The 22,987-nt window shown below is 39.5% G+C and overlaps 1 protein-coding gene across 5 annotated transcripts in view; it reads left to right on the forward strand.

The window, feature by feature from the left end:
• ppip5k1a (diphosphoinositol pentakisphosphate kinase 1a) overlaps positions 1-22,987 on the forward strand; it is a 237,048-nt gene that overhangs the window by 25,820 nt on the left and 188,241 nt on the right. For all 5 annotated transcript variants that reach the window (XR_011889605.1, XM_072282170.1, XM_072282171.1 and 2 more), the window contains exon 2: positions 8,531-8,978. Coding sequence is in view for 4 of the 5 variants with exons in the window: in XM_072282170.1 (XP_072138271.1) it covers positions 8,835-8,978 (144 nt within the window). In the remaining variant the exon portion in view is untranslated. The remainder of the gene's footprint in view (positions 1-8,530; positions 8,979-22,987) is intronic.

Below are 22,987 nucleotides of genomic sequence, written 5' to 3' on the forward strand. Positions count from 1 at the left end.
TAGAATATAATAAAATTACAGGAGATATTAATACAAAAAAAAGATACAAACAATGTAATTTAAACATAACGTACCAAGGTGACATAATAGTATACTAATTTTTATATATATCAATAGAGAAAAGGAAAAAAAAAACCCTAAAAAAAAAACCCACCGTGCAACTAACTAAAAGCAAAGCAAAGCAATGGGCTAACTTGAAACCAAACAGTTAAAAAACTTAAAATCACATCCTCAATCCCGACCTCCATTAAAAACAGTAAAAAAAAACAAGAAGGGTATATATTACATTAAATGAAAATATTGAATAAAAGATCTCCAGGTCTGTTCAAATTTAAATGAGGAGTCATAAAGATTGCTTCTAATTTTCTCCAAATTCAAGCATAATATCGTCTGAGAAAACCAAAAAAAGGTAGTTGGAGCATTAAGCTCTTTCCAGTGTTGTAAGATACATCTTTTCGCCATTAAAGTAAGGAATGCAATCATTCTACGGGCTGAAGGAGAAAGATTACTGGAAATTTTAGGTAGTCCAAAGATAGCAGTAATAGGGTGAGGAGAGATATCCATATTCAATACCTTGGAAATAATATTAAAAATGTCTCTCCAAAAAGTTTCCAGAGTAGGACAAGACCAAAACATATGAGTTAAAGAGGCTATCTGCCCTGGACATCTATCACAAAAAGGATTAAATGAGAATAAAAGTGAGCTAATTTATCTTTGGACATATGTGCTCTATGAACAACTTCAAATTGAATTAGGGAATGTTTAGCACAGATAGAGGAAGTATTGACTAATTGTAAAATCTGCCCCCAGTCATCCACGGAAATAATAGATCCCAATTCTTGTTCCCAATCTGACCTAATCTTATCAAATGGAGCTTTCCTAAGTTTCATAATAATATTATAAATAATAGCCGATGCACCTTTCTGACATGGATTAAGGTTAATTATAGTATCTAAAATGTATGTAGGAGGAAGCATTGGAAAGGAAGAAAGTATAGTACTTAGGAAATTTCTAACTTGTAGATATCTAAAAAAATGTATTCTTGTTAAATACAACATAACCTCTTGACTTTTGAACTCAATGCCTCAACTAATAAAAATAAGCATTCCATAAGCCTCCTTATCTACCCTTTCAACCTGTGTAACTACTTTCATGGAGCTATGAACTTGGATATCAAAATCTCTCTGCTCAGTAACATTGTTAACGGCCTTGCAATTAACAGTGTATTGTTTCCTTGTATTTGTCCTTTCAAGGTGTAACACCTCACACTTATCTGGATTAAACTCCATCTGCCATTTTTCTGCTCATATCTGCAACTGATTTGTATTGTGCTGTATTCTTTGCCAGTCTTCTACACTATCCACAACTCCACCAGTCTTGGTATCATCTGCAAATTTACTAATGCATCCACCTACATTTTCATCCAGGTCATTTATATACAAACGTTTGTACATCACAACCAGCAGAGGTCCAAGCACTGTGAAACACCACTAATTACAGATCTCCGGGTGAAAAGAGTCCCTTCAGCTGCTACCCTCTGTCGTCTGTGTGCAAGCCAGTTCTGAATCCAAACAGCCAATTCGCAGTGGACCCCATGCAACATAATCTTGTGGATTAGTATCCCACGAGGGACTTTGTTAAACGCCTTACTAGAATACATGTTGACAACATCCACTGTCCTACCTTCATCAATCTCTCTCATCACCTTGTCAAAAAATTCCGTCTAATTGTTAAGACATGACCTGCCTCACACAAAGCCATGCTAGCTCTCCCTAATTAGGCTATGAGTTTCCAAATGCTCATATGTCCTATCCCTAAGAATTTTCTTCAGCAAATTTCCTGCAACTGACATGAAACTCACTGGTCTATAGTTCCCAGGATTTTTCATTGTTCCTTTCTCAGAGGTACAATATTAGCTACTTACCAGTCCCCCGGGACGTCACTTGTGGCTAGGGAGGACATGCAGATACTGCTTAAGGCCCCAGCAATATCGTTTCTTGTCTCCTTCAATAATCAAGGGTAAATCCCATCACACCCTGGGGACTTTTTCAATGTAGTACTCATTAGGAGGTCTAACACTTCCTCCTGTAAATGTATTATATATTTATTTATAATGTATTTATACACTCAGCAGTGATCTCCTGGTCCTCCATATTCTTTTCCTTGGTAAATACTGAAGCAAAGTGCTCATTAAGTATCTCATTCATATTCTCCACATCCAAGCAAATGTTCCCCTCTTCATCCTGAAGTGGTCCTACCCTCTCTCTAGTTACCCTATTGCTCTTGACGTAAGTTCAAAGTGCATTTTATTATCAAAGTAAATATGTGTTGTACAGCCTTGAGATTAGTCTGCTTACAGGCAGTCACAAAACAAGAAACTTGAACTCAATTTTAAAAAAACTAACACCTAATGCACAGAGGAAAAAAATCAAAACAAATCATGCAAACTATAAAGCAAACATCAGCATTCAGAATGAAATTGAGTCCATAAACCTGAAGCTGGGAACAGCCAGAGTGGGCCTATAGTCTCGATCTCAATCCATCACATAGAGGCAAATTCTTACGAAGCTTGTAGACAGTAAGCTCTGAGCAGCCGGAACTCAGCCTCCGCACCGAGGACAGCGGAGTAAAACGTTGCAGAGCAGAACTCATTTGACCCTCACCTCTGGTCCCGACACTGGCTTGAAGTTTAAATTGTCCAAGCATCAGGTCATCCCTCGGACTTGGGCCCACCATAGTGATATGCACTGGGCTGCTTCCAACCCATATTTGACCTTTCCAACTCGGCATGACATTTGGTTGGATCAAACCTCACTCCCGGTTTTGGTGGATGGGCTTCAAAACAACTCTGCTTCAACTTTTCTCCACTTCACTCGCTCCAACTATGTCTCTGATTCCGACTCCAACTTCTTCTGGAACACAGCTCAACCTTGCTCTGTCTCTGTCTCGCACCCGCCTGCCTTGACCCTTAGATCAGCCTTGCCTTCACTTGCCTCTTCATTGTTTGCCAAGTTTGTTTACCACAATTTTCCATATATGTATATTTGTATATGGATATAATTTTCTATATATATGTACAATGTCTTGGGATTCACCTTAATATTACTTGTCAAGGACTTTGCATGGCCTCTCCTGGCTTTCCTAATTGTAGCTTTTAGTTTTTTTCTGGCTTCTTTATAATCATATACTCTTTGATCCTAACATCCGAAGCTTTATGTACTTGTTCCTTTTTCTTCTTGACTAAATTCATCACCTGTCTGGAGATCCAAGGTTCTCTTATCTTTCCATCCCTGTCTGTCCTTCTCACAGACACGTACCTTTCCTGTACTCTGTGCAATTGATCTTTAAACACCGTTCACATGTCTAAATTGGACTTGCCAGAAAAATAGTATTAACAATTAACTATTCTTTCCTGCCTAATGCCCTTGTAATTTACACTACTCCAATTTAAAACACTCCTGCAAGGGCCATACCTATCCTTATCCATAGCTATCCTGAAAGTTAAGGAATTGTGGTCACAGTTCCCTAACTGCTTAGCCACTGAAAGTTGTGGTGCACTACCCAAAACCAGGTCCAGTACAGCCCCTCTACAGTAGATGATTCCAACAGGTGAAGAGTCGCCTCTTGTACTGTATCTGGTGCTCCCGATGTGGCCTCTTGTATATTGGTGAGACCTGACCTGGATTGGGAGACCTTTTCAAACACCTGTGCTCTGTCCGCCAGATAAAACAGGATCTCTCGGGTCCACCCACTTCAATTCTACTTCCCAATCCCATTTCAACATGCCAGTCCATTGGCCTCCTCTATTGCTGCGATGATGCCACACTTAGGTTGGAGGAGCAACATCTTGTATTTCATCTGGGTAGCCTCCAATCTGATGGTGTGAACATCAATTTCTTGAACTTCTGGTAATTGATCCCCCCCTTCACCATTTCCATTCCTGTTTCCCTCTCTCACCTCATCTCTTTACCTGCCTATCACCGCCCTTTGGTGCTCCTCCCCTTCCCTTTCTCCCATGCTCTTCTACCCTCTGCTATCAGATTCCCCCTTGTCTATCCCCTTACCTCTTTTCACCTATCAGTTTCCCAGATCTGTATTTCAGTAGGTACATTTAATGTCAGAGAAATGTATACAATATACATCCTGAAATTCTTTTTCTTCACAAACATCCATGAAAACAGAGGAGTGCCCCAATGAAAGAATGACATTAAATGTTAGAACCCCAAAGCCCTCCGAGCCTCCCCCTCCCATGCACAAACAGCAGCAAAGCAACGACCCCCTCCCCCACCAGCAAAAAAGCATCTACACCCTCCACTGCCCGCACCCCCTTCCTTCCCCCTCCCCCTCTGGCATGTGTCTTAATTAGCCTCTGATAATTAATTCAGCTCCTGTCCTTCATATGTGGCTTAGGCTACGCCCACACTAGACTGGAGAAATCCGTAACCAAAGTTTTTTCTCTTCGTTTTGACCCTCCGTCCACATTGAAATGGCGTTTTCCTCCCCCAAAAATGGAGCTTTTCAGAAATGCTCTCCAGAGTGAATAAATCTGAAAACGCCTAATATCCAGCATAATGTTTACGGGGTAACCGGCTATTTTTAAAACGTGCCGGAACAAATAGTGGCGACAGGGTAGCATTTCATTGTTTTCTTGATCGCACCCTCCAACACCACAACAATATCTGACAGTAAATGTGTAACAGCCTAATGTAACATTGTATGGAGATACAAGAAAACACTGATGCAGACATGTTTTATACATTTAACAAGGTGCTTTATTAATGTATTGCTTGTGCAAACATTCAATAGATGCAATTGTCACTTTTGCCCAGTAACTCGTTTTATTGCACATGTTAAATATAGCAAAATGATACACAAAGACATGGCAAAAGTAAAGGCAAACAAATGAGGTAACAGCAAATTTCACTTCTGCCCAGTAACAAGCTTTATTGCATTTAGTTGTAGCTGTCGTCCCTTTCATCAGTGAAGAGTCTATGGCTGTAGGAAATGTTTTTGGACAAACATGCACCAAGTCTTTCGCTTGGCAATTTCTTTTTAAGTTTTTCTGGTCTGTAAAGGCTGATTTATACTTCTGCGTCAAATCGACACCGTAGGTACAGCGTAGCCACGAACCCTACGCAGAGCCTACGCGGATCCCTATGCCATAGCCTGACGTGCACCTCTCCCAAAATGTAACTACGTGTCGCGGCAACGCAAACCACAACAACTGTGATTGGTCCGCTTGGTAGCATCGCATTTCTTCCTACGCTGCAGTAGCTTCCCATTGGGCGACTGAAGGGCAGGGAAGGAACTTTGGCTTCAATGCTTTCCATAAAGCCTTACAGACCTCCAAAATTATGGAGGACATATTTTGCTTTAATGAAAAAAGACACTCACTTTAATGAAAAAAGACACTCACTTTAAGCTTGTATACCCCGAGAAAGAACACCATGACTATGAAGCCTTTCACGGGCAGGTGTGTGCGCATGCGCGATGTGCCCGAATTGCAGAGCGATGCAGACACACCAGTGCACAAGTATAAATGCTCGCAACGCACGTAGGCCACTTGCGTAGGTTACGGCGTCGACTTGATGCAGAAGTATAAATCGGCCTTAACTGGACAAACATGCACCAAGTCTTTCATTTGGTAATTTCCTTTAAAGTTTTTCTAGTCTGTAACTGGACAAACTCGCACGAAGTGTACCGTTTCCTCTTCGCTTGTTTTCTGTAGATGTGTCCTGCGCATGCCCAGCAGGAGGAGATTCGCCCAAATATCCGTTTTAATGTGGACAGAGGTATTTTCAAAAACGCCTAGTGTGGACGCCTGTCGTTTTTACGTGAAACCGGTGTTTTCAAAATGATCTGGTCTAGTGTGGATGTAGGCTTAGTTACTCAGCTTGGCAGAACCGTCTCTAATTGACAGAAGAGGCAGAAGTGGGTTACTGGTGCCTTAAAACCAGTGATTCTGAGCAGATGGTCTTCTCAGCTGTGGTTGATGGCTTATTTAGGAGACAGAAAACTGGTCTCAAATCTTTGCTGCCTTGGGAAAGGCTTTGGGAGTAAACCCAGAAGGGAAAAATACCGAGCTGGAGTCTCTGAGGCAGTCCTACGTTGAGTTTAGTGCTCTCTGGTAACACTCCTGCAATGCCACTGATGCCAAACTTTATCAATCTCTGCCATTTCTTTGAATTCATCAACTCATGGAGAGGGGGAGCTGCTGCATAGGCAACAACTTGCTTTCCATATCGTACTGCCGTGGCTTGCCTATCAACGTGGACAGCTAGGTCGCAACATCCATGGTCGACACCGACCAACGGAGGCCTCACTATTTGCTGTTTTATAATACTAGCTACACTTAGGCTCTGGGATACCTTAGCAAACGAACACCTGGCAGTCGTCTCTGTTGCATTACTGACAAATATTACACTGGAATGTTGGTCAATATGTATGTTTTCAATTGTAACTTATAACATTGTTGAAATGAATGGTGTTGGAGAGATCTGGGTGTGGTAACGATCAGCATTTAACACTTGCTGTCTTGATGTCTCTGGAGTCTAGTTTCAATTGCACTTCATATTAACATGATGAAAGGCTGTATGGGCATGACTGAAGTAGTTAAGTTCCTAATGGATGTAAACCATTGAAATAGGAGTATCCTTATTTCTCACCAGTTGACATTATCATAGCAATCTAAACCATGGAGGAAATTAATTCGAATTTGATTTATTATCACCTACTTACGTTATGAAATTTGTTGTTTTGCAGCAGTAGTGCGGTGCAAGGACAGAAAATTGCTATAAATTACAAAATAAGTAGTGCAAAAAAGAAACAATAATGAAGAAATGTTCATGGATTGTTCAGAAATTTAATGACAGTAGGAAAGAAGTTGTTCCTAAATCATTGAGTGTGGGTCTTCAGGCTCTTGTATAACCTTTCCAGTAATAGTGATGGGATTGATAAACCAACATTGGAACAAGTAAGGAAGCGAGAGAATGTCATTGCGATTTCATCATTCCAAGGAACAACCAAATTTCAAATATTCGTTATTAGTTGACTCCTGTGACTACACTGCCATTATAATTTCGATAATTTCCACTTGTGCTGAGTTCTGTACTCTGACACTGAGTTCTACATATTGGTGAGGATAAAGTTAGTGTTCTATCCCTTGCTGTTGTGTACTTTCCAATTGTCGATAAAAATGGGTGTGAGTCTTTTCAGTGGATTGTGTAGCAATTCCAAAGAGCAGCATTGAGCGATTGAATACAAGGTACAATTGATCTCCACTCCATGCTGAATTTGCACAAGTATTGGGCTGTTTCTACATTCTCAAAGTGCAAGGTAAATTTATTATCAAAGTACATGTATGGGTCACCATACACTGTACAACCCTGAGATTCATTTTCTTGCAAACAACCACAATAAATACAAGAAACAGTAGAATCAATGAAAGACCACACCCAACAGGACAGACAATCAATGTGCAAAAGATAACAAACTGTGCAAATGCAAAAAGAAAGAGAAAAATAAATAAATATTGGGAACATCAGATGAAGAATCCTTGAAAGTGAGTCCATAGGTGTAGGAACAGTTCAGTGATGGGTTGAGTAAAGTTATTTCTTGTGGTTCAAGAGTCTGATGGTTGAAGGGTAATAACTGTTCCCAATGGAGTGGGTCCTGAGGCTACTGTACCAGCTTCTTGATAGCAGCAGCGAGAAGAAAGCATGGCATGAATGGTGGGGGTCCTTGATGATGGATGCTGTCTTCCTGCAACATCACTCTGTGTAGATATGCTCACTGGTGAGGAGACTTCACCCATAATGAACTGGGCCATATCCACTACTTTTTGTAGGGACTTCCATTCAAGGGCATTGGTGTTTCCATACCAGGCTGTGATGCAACCAGTCAGTATACTCTCTACCACACATCTATAGAATTTTATCAGAATTTTAGATGACATGCTGAATCTTTGCAAACTTCTAAGAAAGGAGAGCTATTGCCATGCTTTCTTTGTAATTACACTTACATGCTGGACCCAGGACAGATCCTCTGAAATGATAACACTGAGGAATTTTAAGGTTGCTGACCCTCTCCACCTCTGATCCGCTTATGAGGACTAGCCCATGGACCTCTGGTTTCATCCTAAAGTCAGTCATCATCTCCTTGGTCTTGCTGACATTGAGTGAAAGGTTCTTGTGACACCACTCAGTCAGATGTCCAGTCTCCATCCTATTTGTTGATTTGTTACCATCTTCGATTCAGCCAACAACAATGGTGTTGACAGTGTGGGCTGTTATATTTTCTAAGTCATAAAGTGTAATGGAAAAACTTTACACAGCTATAAAGGAATCATGATATAATTTTAGCTAGACTGGCACGTTCTTTAATGCTGAAAGTTTGAAAATTTCTATTTAAGGAACTGATGCAAGTAAAAATGTGATATTAAGGACTGGAGACAAATAAAATATAATTTTGATAACTTGCACTTAAAATAATTCATTTTTTTGTTTCTATTTCTGTTTCCTTTCTTCTGCAGTTACTATTGGGATGAAGAGGAGCTCTATGGAGGGTGCAGGAAAAAACTTTGCATTAAGCGATTTCTAGTTAGGCTCCACCTATGCAAGTTGCGGTTGAGCTGAACTACTACGTGTATTCAAGACCTGGACTGTGCTCTAAGGACAGATTGTAAACTCAGCAAATCACTGGAATAGCGATGATACCAAGGCTGGAATTAGTACTATGGGAAGTTTAGTTATCTCTCTCTCTCTTTCTTGCTGTCTCGCTTTTGCTTTTTTTTAAACTATGACTAATATCCGTGATGAAAGGTCAAGCAGGTTGTCATGACAACCCCCACCTCTTTTGAGGGGGATCACTCGGCTCCTAAATTCTTTGTTTCTTCCGACGAGGATGAAATTGACAATCTGGAATCAAACATGAAGGCAGAAGACCTTGACCTTTACGATGATGAAAATGATTCAGACTCGGTAAGTGACTGTATTGCTATTAACTTTACCCACTTTTAATCTTTTCTGTTAATAATATAACAAATATATTGCTTAACCCCATTTATGCAGTAAAATGCTCACTTTATCAAATTAAGAAAATGTTTAGTGGAATGTAGGAGATTAGTTTTGCATTGAAAGTAATATTGCTTATAATTATGTAATTTTATTGAATTGGTTGTACTTGAGGTACATCTTTTTAAAGGTTTTTGGAGAAAGGTTTTGTGGGAGGAAATGCTTTATTTACATGTATTAACCTTTCATGTTCAAAGAAAGTTGGCCAATTACGGCCAATATATACAAAATGCTGGAGGACCTCAGCAGGACAGGCAGATTTCCTTCCCTGCCCAAACTGAACCGGATGAGTTTTACAACAATCCAGAGCTTTCATAACACCAATTCTTATTTAAAGTTTCAGATTTATTTACTCAGTTGAATTCAAATTGTCTAGTGGCTCTGGTGGGCTTTAAGTTCACATTTCTGCTTTGCTGGTGCAGTACTTGTCCATTACATAAATGCAGATCATAAACTACTTTAAAAGTACAGGAAGTCAGACTTCCTGGATTTCGGATGACAAATTGAACCCTTGGCTAAAATAAAAAAGCATTTTCATTTTCCTTAAAGCAACATTAGGAATCAAAGCAATAGCTTGCTATGCAGACACTGCATAAAGAAATGCATCAAAGACTAGCTACTAAGGGATAAACTATCTGATATGCTCCACTCAGGTCTCAGTGACTGGTGAGGAGGAAAAACAGGCTATGGTTCCTTGGCATTCACCAATGTAACTGCTAAAATAGGTAGTGTGTACATCAGAGCAAAGCCAGCTCTGGCTTTGTGAATAAACAGCCAACATCTCCGACTGAGACCCTTCATTAAGTCCCTTCCATTAAATGCTGCTATACATAGCTAGGTGCATTGTTTTGCGAGATTGGATTTCGTGCTTTTTAAATAGTGGTGTGCCTGTTTTATTAATATATTTATGCCTTCTTGAAATGCATTTTCTTGTTTTCTCTTGCAAAGTTACAGTACCTTACTTTTATGTGGATCTGCATCTATGTGTTTACTGATTTGCTCTTTATCTGCAACTATGAGCAATGAAACCAGTGGCAGGCTATTTGGCTCAATCAAACATTACTCTGTCACATCAGTGACACTGGTTTATTTTTCCATGCAGCCTTACCCTGGCAACCTCCTCAAACTTTCAATGGATGCTGAACATAATTTGTCCTTGCCTTATGATTGCACAATGGAGTTCAGATAACTTATCCCAGATGCAAGTGTACCAGGGACCTATTTTATATTTGACAGGACCTCATTATAAATTGAGGTGTTCCTTTGCCCATTTTGTGCATTCTAGGCTGAGAGCTGCTGTCCCTGCCATAAATTTCAGTATTTGTCCAAGTCGTATTAGAAATTGTGCATCCTTGTTCAATCATTGTTTCGTGACATAATGATATACTGTGAATTTGTGTGTATAACACAGCAAAGATTGAATGTGCTATTTGACAATTGTAGAAATTGAGCTACATTAGTAATTAATAACTTCTATATTTTGTTTGTGTCAAATGTTCTCGGCATTATTACTTCACTGCTGATTGGCATTTGTTGATGGATGCCTTAGATTGTAAATTTTTTTTATAGATGAACATTGTGTAAGATGGAAATATAAGGCTGCATTGCTGGTGCAAAGTTGCTGGGCACGTGTTTACAAATGCTGTTGTATTCTATTATATACACATGTCAGCATGTTGGTCTCACAGGGAGTGATGTAAAACTGACCCCAGTGCTAGCTTTCCTCTGATGTCTATGCTGCTCATTTCAGCAGTTATATTGAGGAATGCAAGGAACCATAGCCTGTCTTTCCTCCTCACCAGTCACTGAGACCTGAGTGGAGCGGTTTGTTACTTGAGCAAAGATCAGATAGTTTATCCCTCAGTAGCTATTCTCTGATGCATTTCTTTATGTAGTGCTTGCATGGCGAGCTATTGATGATTTGATTCTTAATGTTGCTTTAAGGAAAATCCTTTTTTATTATAGCCAAGTGTTCAATTTGTCATCTGAACTCCAGGAAATCTGACTCCTGTGCTTTTAATTTCTTGCTTGAATTTCCAGCATCTGCAGATTTCCTCGTGTTTGTCTGTGCTCTTAGAGTAGTTTATGAGCTGATTTTGATTAATGGACAAGTTACTGGACCAACAAAGAAGAATCTGTGCCATAGATGCAGAAATATAAGCTTAAATCCTATCAGAGCAATTGGATTATTTAAATTCAAATGAGTCAATAAATCTGGAAATTTAAAAAAAGGTAGTTATGAAACCACAGGATTGTTGTATAAACTCATTTGGTTTGGGAGGGGGATATCTGGCTGTCCTGGTATTCTACATGATTCAGTTCAAGGACAATGGGATGAACAATAAAGGATGGCATTGGCCAGCAATGTGAACAAATAAAATTATGTTGACTGTCACTCAGTGCTGCTTCTGTGGTCTATTTACTTAAACCTAAATGCGCTCAATTTCAACAATTGCTGGTAACCATTGCAAATGGGATATAATTTTGGTTTCTGTTTTCTCAAACTTGAAATCCCTGGCCAACTCTGAAGCAGAATGCAGCTTTTTTCAATTGCTCTTGTATACTGTTCCATTAATTTCTTTCCAGAATTTGATATTTTTCATTTCCACTGATTAGAATAAAGTAGTAAATCAAAGAGAATGAAATTGGCCTTGTATATTCCTTAATAACTCTCTGCCACCACCTTTTCCCATCCCATAAACATCTTGTTCAACTGTCAACAATTTAATGCTTTCTTTTGTAATTTATGATTGGTTCTGGGGTTGATTGATTGTGTGACCTCTTAAGTTTTATAGAGTGAATCTAGGTGAGGGGAAATGGGATGTAGTAGAACTGGGAGGGTATACCTGACTGGAAGCTTTTGCTTTTTTTGCACGAGAAAGGTAAAGTTTGAAGGTTGACCTAATGGAGATCTTTAAGATCAGGAAATGTCAAGCACAAGAGACTTCATTTATATTTGTCAGGAAGAGATAGAAATCATAGAGAGAGAAACAAATAAAGAGGTAGAAACAAGTAAATCCTGTAGAGAGCTCAGAAACACCTATTTTTATCTTGAGAGTTGTAGGAAAGGTAGTTCTAATCTGGTTAAATATCAGGAAGATGGATTTACTTCTTCCCAGCTATATCTGGAACAGCCTCACAATAACTAGTTAGCTAATCCCTCTTTTAGATACAAGGTTATTTGTGGCTAGCCCTAGGAGCAAAAGATTAGTCAAACTTCTGACTTGTAGCAAAAAAATATAGGTAAGTAAATAACACCGGATTAAACGAAGGCTGGTATTATTGCAAATGCGTCAGGCAAATAACTACTTAGTCACATGCAGTTCATAGGTGTACAATTTGCTTGGCTTTCAGTTTTTGCAACATTCTGAGTTACTGACTCCTGAATGATTATTAACTTGTTTTCCTTACTTTTTGAGTGACTCCTCGCAGTGCTGTGACTGAATATGTGATGTGCAGTATGGCATATGGAGAGCGTTTGATAGCTCTGGGCCTGTATTTGCTGGAATTCAGAAGAATGAGGGGTTACCTTATTGAAACCTATTGAATGGTGAAAGGCCATGATAGAGTGATGTGGGGAGGATGTTTCCTATAGTGGGAAAGTCTTAAGACCAGGGGGCACAGCCTCAGAATAGAACAGAGATGAGGAATTTCTTTAGCTAGAGAGTGACGAATCTGTGGAATTCTTTGCCACAGGCAGCTGTGGAAGCCAAGTCTTTATATTTAAGGCAGAGGTTGATTGATTCTTGATTGGTCAGGGCATGAAGGGATATGGTAGAAGGCAAGAGATTGGGGCTGAGAGGAAAATTGGATCAGCCATGATGAAATGGTGAAGAAGACTTGATGGGCCAAATGGCCTAATTCTGCTCCTTTATCTTATGGTTTAATGGTCTATTTATCTACTGGTTTCCTTTTTATATACTTTTGTGTCTCAGGATGCCCCTATCAATGATTCTGAAATGTTCCACCTTGGCATGCATGAAATAATGTTTTTCCACTTATGTTGAAACCCAGAACTATTTGGCATAACTAATAAGCTGATCACCAATATATTCAATAGAAATTCAAAGTAAACCTGTATGTGGAAGTTTAGGGAATATAGCAGGTGATGCCATGGGGCTGTACTTGCTACCACTGGTGTACTGTAAACTGAAGTACCCAACCTATCCTAGGTATCAGACTGGTAAACCTTCTCTGACATGCTTCCAGCATTTGTGTCTTCCATTAAATAAAAAGAAAATATTGTACCAGATGTCCTAAATATGTAAAACTTAAGTTCCCTTTCGTAGTCCCTCCATCACAATGAACAGTAATATTCTACTAGCTTAATAATTACTCACTGTACTTGCATATTAGCCTTTTGTGAGTCTTAACTAGTACACTTGTGTTGGCGCGTGGCCAAGTGGTTAAGGCGTTGGTCTAGTGATCTGAAGGTTGCTAGTTCGAGCCTCAACTGAGGCAGCGTGTTGTGTCCTTGAGCAAGGCTCTTAACCACACATTGCTCTGTGACGGCACCAGTACCAAGCTGTATCGGACCTAGTGCCCTTCCCCTGGACAACATCGGTGGTGTGGAGAGGGGAGACTTGCAACATGGGCAACTGCCAGTCTTTCATACAACCCTGCCCAGGCCTGCGCTCTGGAAACCTTCCAAGGCGCAAATCCATGGTCTCATGAGACTAATGGATGCCTATATATATAACTAGTACACACAGATCCCTATGCATTTCCTTGCTGTTTAATATCTCACCATTTAAATAAATCCTTTCTCTACTTTTCATCCCTTTTTACCACATCTGTCCACTTGCATAACTTGTTTATATCTTTTGTAGCCCATTTGTATCTTCATAATTTGCTCCTTCTCTTTCAAGGACAAACTTGGTTTCATTAGTCAATCTATTATGAAAAGCATTTTCTGTGATTGGTTATCTTCACTCTTAAAATTCCTAAATTCAAATAGCATAAAGGTGAACTGTATATTAGTATATATTTTGTTAGTGTATAGTAGGAATACCCTGCAGTGTATTAGTGTTGGACATTAAGAAGCATGCTGAAAATGCTTAACTATTTTGATCAGGGTCTGTTGTGTTCTTTCTGATTACCTGAGATTCATTTCTTTGTGGGCCATATTAGAACAGTAACCATAAATCCATAATAAAATAATAAATGTAATAGAATCAATGAAAGACAACACCAGCTTGGACATTCAGCCAGCGTGCAGAAGACACAAACTGTACAAATACAAAAAGAAAGAAATAGTGAATATCGAGAACATGAGATGAAGAGTCCTTGAAAGTGGGTTCATAGGTTGTGGGAACATTTCAATGAAGAGAAGTTGAGTAAAGTTATCCTCTTTGGTTCAAGAACCTGATGGTTGAGGAGTAATAACTATCCCTGAACCTGATGGTGTGAGTCCTGAGGCTTCTGTACCACCTTCCTGATGGAACCAGTGAGAAGAGAGCATGTGGTGGGTCCCTAATGTTGGATGCTGCTTTCCTGCTACAATGTTTTGTGTGGATGTGCTTTACTCATGATGGACTGGGCCGTATCCACTACTTTTTGTAGGATTTTTCGTTCAAAGGTATTGGTGTTTCTGTACCAGGCTCTGATGCAGCCAGTCAATACACTCTCTACTGCACATCGATAGAAGTTTGTCAGAGTTTTAGATGTCCTGCTGAATTTTTGCAATTCTTAAGGAACTAGAAGTGCTGCCATGCTTTCTTCATTATTATACTTGCCGGCTGGGCCCAAGATGGGTCCTCCAAAATAGTAACACAGAGGAATTCAAAGTTGCTGACCCTCTGTACCTCTAATGAGGATTAGCTCATGGACCTCTGGTTTCTTCCTCATGAAATCAATAATCAACTCGTTGGTCTTGCTGACATTAAGAGGTTGTTGTTATGGCACCACTTAGCCAGATTTTCAATCTCCATCCTATATGCTGATTCGTTACCACCTTTGATACGGCCTACATGAGTGGTGTCATTGGCAAACTTAATTATGGCATTGTGCTTAGCCACAAAGTCATAAGTGTAAATGAGTAGAGCAGAGGACTAAGCACATAGCCTTGTGGGGCACCTGTACTGATGGAGATCATGGAAGAGATGTTGTTGCCAGTCCAAACTGACTGGGGTCTGCAAGTGAGAAAGTGGAGGATTTAATTGTACAAGGAGGTATTGATGCCAAGTTCATGAAACTTATTGATTAGTTTTTGAGGGGATGATGGTATTGAATGCTGAGCTGTGATCGATAAAGATCATCCTGATGTATGCACCTTTGCTGCCTAAATGTTCTAAGGTTGAGTGAAGAGCTAGTGAGATGGCATCTGCTATGGACCTGGTGATCCGGTAGGAGAATTGGAGCAGATCCAAGTTGCTTCTCAGACAGATGTGTTTCATCACCACCCTCTCAAAACACTTCATCACTGTGGATATAAGTGCTACTGGATGATAGTTATTGAGGCAGGTTACCACATTCTTCTTGGGCACCTGTATAATTAGAGCCTACTTGAAGTGGATACCTCAGACTGCCAAAGAGAAAGGTTAAAGATATTGGTGAACACTCCAGCTGGTTGATCAACGCAGATGTTTAGTACTTGGCTAGGTTCCCCATCTGGACCGGATGTTTTTTGTGAGATCGCCCCTCTGAAGGTTGCTTGCATGTCAGCCTCAGAGAATGAAATTTCTGTGAGAGTTTGTGATGGCTCTTCCATGTTTTGACAATCAGAGCAAGCATAGAAGGCTTTGATCTGGAAGCAAAGCTCTGTTGCTGCCTATGTCGCTTGATTTAGCTTTATAAGAGGTGATAGTATTCATGCCTTCCCACAACTGTTGTGCAGCCTTCGCTGATTAAAGTTGAGTCTGGAATTGTCACTTCACCCATGGGTTTCCAGTGATTGGACCTGGACCTCTTGTATTTTCTTGGTTTCCAGACTTCATTGCCTCTGATCTGGCCCTCAGCAGATTGCAGATCTCATGGTTCATCCAGGGCTTCGGGTAGGAGAAGACTCAATGATTTTGTGAGGGCACACTTGTTTACTATTGTTTTAATAAAGTCCATCATAACCATGGTGTATTCATTCAGATCCACAAATGAGAACTTGAACACGGCCCAGTCCACCGACTGGAAACAATCCCACAGGCGCTCTTCTGCCTCCCTTGACCAACTTTTTGATGTCCTAATCAATGGAGCTTTGCTCTTTACCCTCTGCCTGTATGCAGGTAGCAGAAGGACAGCCAAGTGATCTGATTTACTGAGATGTAGTCTGGGCATGGAACGGCCCAGACTGCGTTTCCTACAAGATTAAAAAATAACTAACGGTGGATGTGCATCTTCAACTAATTCAATTTAGCCTTGATAGATTTAACTTGTGACATGGAATAGTATTGCAATCACACGGATTGAATGAGATGCTCTCCTAAGAGGGTTGTCTGTTGGTGGCCTTCTGGTAGCTATAGAGGCCGATCTAGGACCGACATATTCTGGTGTAGTGTGGATATGAGTAAGTGGTGACTGTGGAATGAAACCTGGAGTGAATGATCATTTTCAATGCTATTTCTGTTGTCTTACAAAAATGTCCATTTTATTCATGGCTATTCTTCAGATGCATGAAGTGTAAAAGAGAAGCGAGAATGGATTTTGGACCACTGGAAAATGAAGTTGGTGAAGTTGTAATGGGGGACAAGGAAATGATGGATGAACTGATCAAGTATTTTGCATCGGACTTCACTGTAGGCGACCCTTGTATGCTGGAAGTTCAAGAGTTTCAGGAGTCAGCCATGTGTGAAGTTGCCATTGCTAGGGAGAATCTTAGGAAACTGAAAGACCTAAAGGTCGATAAGTCACCTGGACCAGATGATCTACACCCCAGGGTTCTGAAAGAGGTGGCTGAAGAGATTATGAAGGCATTAGTAATGAACTTTAAAGGATCATTAGATTTTGGAATGGTTCTGGAAGACTAGAAAGTTGCAAATGTCACTCCACTCTTTAAGAAGGGAGGGAGGCAGAAGAAAGGAAATTAATGGCCAATTATTCTAACCTCAGTGATTGGGAAGATTTGGAGTTGATTAAGGATGTGGTTTCAGGGTACTTGAAGGCACACAATAAAATAGGCTGTAGTCAGCATGCTTTCCTCAAGGGAAAACCTTGGCTGACAAATCTATTGGAATTCTCGGAAGAAATAACAAGCAGGATAAATATTTAAAAAAAAACAGGTGGATGTTGTATACTTGGATTTTCAGAAGACCTTTGATAAGATGCCACATGAGGCTTAACAAGGTAGGAGTCCTTGGTATTACAGGAAAGATACTCACATGGATAAAGCAGTAGCTGATTAGCAGGAGACAAAGAATGGGAATAAAAGGAGCCTTTTCTGGTTGGATGCCAGTGACTGGTATTCCACAATGGTCTATGTTGGGACCACTTCTTTTTGTGTTGTTTGTCAAAGACTTGGACAATGAATGGGTTTGTTGCAAAATTTGTGGATGCAAAGTAGGTGGGAGGCAGGTAGTTTTGAGGCAGTGGAGGCTATAAAAGGACTTGGATTAGAAGAATGGGCAAAGAAGTGGCAGATAGAATACAGTGTCACGAAGTGTATAGTCGTAGAAGAAATAAAAGGGTAGATTATTTTCTAAATGGAGAGAAAATTCAAAAATCTGAGTTGTAAGGGGATTTGGGAGTCCTTGTGCAGGATTCCCTAAAGGTTAATCTGCAGGTTGAGTTGGTGGTAAGGAAGGCAAATGCGATGTTGGCATTCATTTCAAGAGGTCCAGAATATAAAGGTGAGGCTATAATGTTCGGGCTTTATAAAGCACTGGTGAGGTGTCTCTTGGAGTATTGTGAACAGTTTTTGGGGCCCCTTATCTGGGGAAGAGTTCAAAGGAAGTTATCGAAAACTATTCCATGATTGAATGGCTTGTCATATGAAGAGAGTTTGATGTCTCTGGGCTTGTATTCACTAGAATTCAGAAGAATGAGGGGTGACCTCATTGAAACCTATTGATAATATAATGTGGAGAGGATGCTTCCTATGGTGGGAGAGTCTAGGACCAAAGGACACAGCAGAATAAAGGGGCATCCTTTTAGAACTGAGATGAGGATGAATTTCTTCAGCCAGTGAGTGGTGAATCTGTGGAATTTTTTTGCCACAGGCAGCTGTGGAGACCAAGTCTTTACATATATTTAAGTCAGAAGTTGATAGATTTGTGATTGGTTTTGGCATAAAGGAATACATAGAGAAGGCAGGAGATTGGGGGCTGAGAGAAAAAATGGATCAGCCATTGTGAAATGGTGGAGCAGGCTTGATAGACCAAATGGCCTAATTCTGCTCCTGTATCTTAGAGTCTTATTGTTGTGATCTGTGTGGATGTGAACCCTGATATTCTGGGCAATATTCTATCTGTGTTGATAGTGAAGCAGTGGGTAGCTATAGTTTGAAAGCTTCTAAGGACAACAGTAAACCTGAGGCCCTGAATGTTGAATTAATACTGAGTAGTAATACAAAAAATGAATTTGATCTTTAACATTAAATTGGTTTTCATTCTGGAAAACAAACCAGTATCACAGTCCAGCAGTTGCTTAAGTTTCAATAATCCAATTCCAGGAGCCAGACGTCTATCCGATTTTAATTTAGACTGAAATTTAGATCATGGCTGTTCATTCTGCTGCTTTCACCCTGGATAGATGTATTTCAAACCATAGCCCCAAGATTTGTTATGTTGCATCTTGAGGTATCTGCTTGTAGTGAGGAAGATGCATTTAAATAGTGGAGTGAGATTTGCATATGGCATCAAGTTGTCCCATTGCTGTCTACCCTGTGGAAGTGAGCTGAGGTGAATTTTATTTCTCATTTAATTTAAAATAAATTTTTTTTGGCTATGTTATATAATCTTCATCAAAATTTCAGTGACTATTTGGTTGCTGCCCTATAGGGAGATGTTAATAATCTCATTGCACCAGGTGGCCTAATTTCCCTCCAAAAATATCTGAATTATACCTTGTGTCTCCATGAACAGTGGCAATTCATTGAAAAAAGTCTACAAGTTATAATGCATCAAAAATTTAGTGAAGGGAATGGGTTAAAGCTGCCAAAAGACACCCTTTGCTGAACTAATTATAGGTTTAAATGTTGAAGAGGTGAAAGATAATGAAATAGAAAATTTTGGCTTACTGAGCAAATGAGCACTGCTCAGGAAATGCAGGTCCTGTTCTCAACATTCTGGTGATTAAGTGATATTTTTTACAGGAGTGAAAAATACCAGGGTTATTGTCGAACCATTTATTATCTGTGCTATTTAAAAATGATTTAAGTTTGAATCGAATTAGTTTTACTTCAGTGGTTTGGCACAAAGGGAAGAAAACTATATGACTTTCATGATATTGTCTTTTCCCATTTACCTGTCAAGAATCTTTTTAAAACGACTAAATATCTTTTCTAGCTCAGCCAACAGATGACCATTTTACAAAAGCTCCTATGCTCCAATTAGCTTATTTCTGTATTATGTTTTCACTATGTTGATTGATAACAGTCTAAATGTCCTTCAACTTAAATTGCATCTACTTGCTTTAGTTTATGTAATGTAATATGAATCAAAGTTTTCCATAGAAACTGACTTTTAGAGTGTTCATTATTATTCCAATATCCTGTAACCTTCAGTGTTATGCCAATATCCTGTAGCCTTCATTAAGTTTAGTATTGAACTCTTTTGCCTGAATATTCACTATTTTGTCTGCTGTTAGCAATTTTTACGCGTTGAATTTTGGGAAGTATGGTTGCCTTCATTGTGGTCTACTTGGATTACTGGAGTCATATAGGACTGAAACAGATTAAATGGTCTACCCTGACCATGTTAACCTTCTTGTACCACCAATACTACTCCCTTAATCCAACCAAAGTGGCTGCCCAGCCAGAGTGCTTTTTATTTGTGGCTGATTTATTAATGCACATTATTCAAGTTTGTTTAGTGCTGTTTTTCAGTCTGGTGGTCCTGGTTTAGGTGCTATGTTGCCTCCTCCCTGATGGGAGTGGGACGAACACATTATTGTGAATATTATGCAGCTTTATTAAATAGATCCAGAAAGTAGCATGCTATCACTGCAACTGACTCTCAGAGACTCAGTGGGGTTTGCATTTATCCGTGTAGTTATGCTGGCTTTGGGAAAAATAGTACCTATTGGTGTGGCATTTGAAGGAATGTCAATGAGTATTTTTGGTAAAATGTTTCTCATAACATTCTAAATGCAATATTCATAAGGTGCATTAAATTCTGATTAGTTTTTGATGTTAAATTAACACCAGCCAAGGGATCATGTATAAATTGTGGGCAGAGGGCTTGGGGAAAATTAAGTAATGAGACAGAGTTGAGTTTGGATGAGAATGAAAACCCTTGTTCCATTCTGTTCCTCAGATGTTGAGACTCACTTCACCCAAATCCACTGTAGCATCTGCAGGCATTTTTGTCTCTGTTCCTGATTTTTTTTTTTTCTCTTCTGATATGAGGTGGTATTTAAATTTCTAGTCATATTTCTCAGTTTAATGAGTCTGTTCAATACTGCACCTTCCCCATGGACTTCATTATTTTTGAGATTCAAATTGTGAGCATTGAAGTTGAGAAGTTTGCTATAACTGTAAGTTTGATTTATTTTTTAATATATTATGAAATCAACCAATATGATGTCATTGTTTTGACTTTCACTTCCAAATGCATTTATTTGTAGAGTTCCTCAGGACAGGCAGTGCTTTTGCACAACAGATTTGGTAACTCTAACCTTCTGTCTGAATATTCAGTGAATGAGTGGGAGACCAAGCAGTTGTGGTATTAGGATTTAAGAAGCATTGTATAGTGGTATAGTGTTTCTGTTCAGCTGAGCAGAAAATTGCTAATTTTATCTCTTATCTGAAGTGTGGCCCCTCTGATTACGCATGTCCTGGAATGGGGCTCGAACCCACAGCCTGCTAATTAGAACAGAACATTGTTAGTTCGTCATTTTTAAAACTTGATTTATTTCTGGGATGTGGCTTTGCTGGTGATACTAATTAATTGATACCACTAATTGTTTGCAATCTGGGGAAGTATAAACATGGAAGAGTACTGCACAGGGACAGGCCCTTCTGCCCACAATGATGTGCTGAATTCCTTCTGCCTGCATGTGGTCAATATTCCTCCATCCTCTGTGTATTTGTCAAAGTTCAAAATTTATTATTAAAGGGTATATATACTATATATAACCTTGTGATTCTTCTTACAGGCAACCACAAAACAAAGAAACCCAATAGAACCCATTTTAAAAAAAAGACTGTCAATGTGCAAATCATGTGAATAATAAAGATGAGCAAATAACATTCGGAACTGAAATTCATGAAAGTGTGCCTACAGCCAGAGAGCCAGTCATCACCACAGCTGATCCAGAAGACTGTTAGTTGCAATACCTTCAAGTTAGATATTTTTTACAGAAATACTTAAGCAATTTCCCTTACATATTGGAGGCTGACCTGTTAGATACTATTATGAGTATGAATCCTTTGATTAAGGGTTCTATTGGAAGAATTTATAGTTTATTATTATAATGGGATAAGCGTCCTTTATCTAAGATTAAACAGGATTGGGAAAAGGAACTTAATTTGACTTTTATGACGGAGGATTGGATGCGGATATTGAAGTTGGTTAACTCTTCTTTAATTTGTGCTAGCCATTCATTGATTCAATTTAAAATTGTACATCATTATCATTTGACAAAGGAGACTTTCTAAAATCTTTCCTAATGTTGATAGTCATTGTGATGGATGTAAAACTGAGATAGCTACACTGACACATATGTTTTGGTCTTGTTCTATATTGGAACAGTCCTGGAAGTTGGTTTTCTCAACAATTTCTAAAGCACTTAAAATTAATTTACAACCTAATAAATTAACTGTGCTTTTTGGAATAGTTCCTCAAAATATTCGTGGTATTTCTGTGTCTGACCAGCATGTTATTGCATTTGTTACATTGGTAGCTAGGAGGGCCATTTTGTTGAAGTGGAAGGATACATCAGCTCCCACTTTGTAACAAAGGTTCTCTCAAGTGATGCTATGTCTTAGTTTGGAGAAAATTAGAAGTCGAACCTTTGAACCTTTATTTGATTTTGAGAAAAGATGGGGCTCATTTGCTCGTTATTATCATTTGAGTTAATTGATATAATTTTTCCACGATCTAATTGTAAATTTTTTTAGTATATTTTCTTTTCTTGCTGGCGGTTTGATGTTTATTTTTAGAAGCATTTTGTATGATGCATGGCTCCGGGGTTGTACACCTAATGGGTTCTCTTTTTTTTCTTTCTTTTCTGGTCAGTAGGGTACTCATGTTATTTTTTCTATATATACAATAAAAGGATTTGAAAAGAAAGTTTCTTTTTTAGTTGCAGGCCACAGCCTCAGTTCAGCACAGAGACGAGTAAACTTCACGGAACTGCAAGCTGATTGGTGGCCCGTTCCTCATCTCTGGACCCGGCAGCCTAACCTTTTCAATTTGGCCTGGCGCTTAAATTGGCCATTGGGTTATTCCTTCCTCTTGGACCCAGGCCCTGCTGCTTTAATGCAGGCTCAGGTGCAGGGTCTGCCTGTTGCTTTGATTTCAACCAGTACCGGACCTTGTGCTTAAATCAGTCAAACCTCTGCTTGTTCCTCGCTCTCGGGCCCAGGGCGCGCCACCTCAGCTCTGCCTTGCCTCAGTTCTGCCGCTTCAAATTGTTCTAAGTCTGTTCATGCAGCCACACGTAGGCTCATTGGCCGCTCTCGGGCCCAGGCTCCGATGTCTGGATTTGGCCCGTACACGCCATGCCGCAACTGTCCTGCAACTTTGAGACTTCAGTTCACACCACAAAAATGCTAGATCATACAGGTGGTTCAAAAGCTCGACTCCAAAAAGGAAGTTACAGGCTAT

This window comes from Mobula birostris, chromosome 18 (assembly GCF_030028105.1).
Source record: "Mobula birostris isolate sMobBir1 chromosome 18, sMobBir1.hap1, whole genome shotgun sequence".
Taxonomy (NCBI): Eukaryota; Metazoa; Chordata; class Chondrichthyes; order Myliobatiformes; family Myliobatidae; genus Mobula; species Mobula birostris.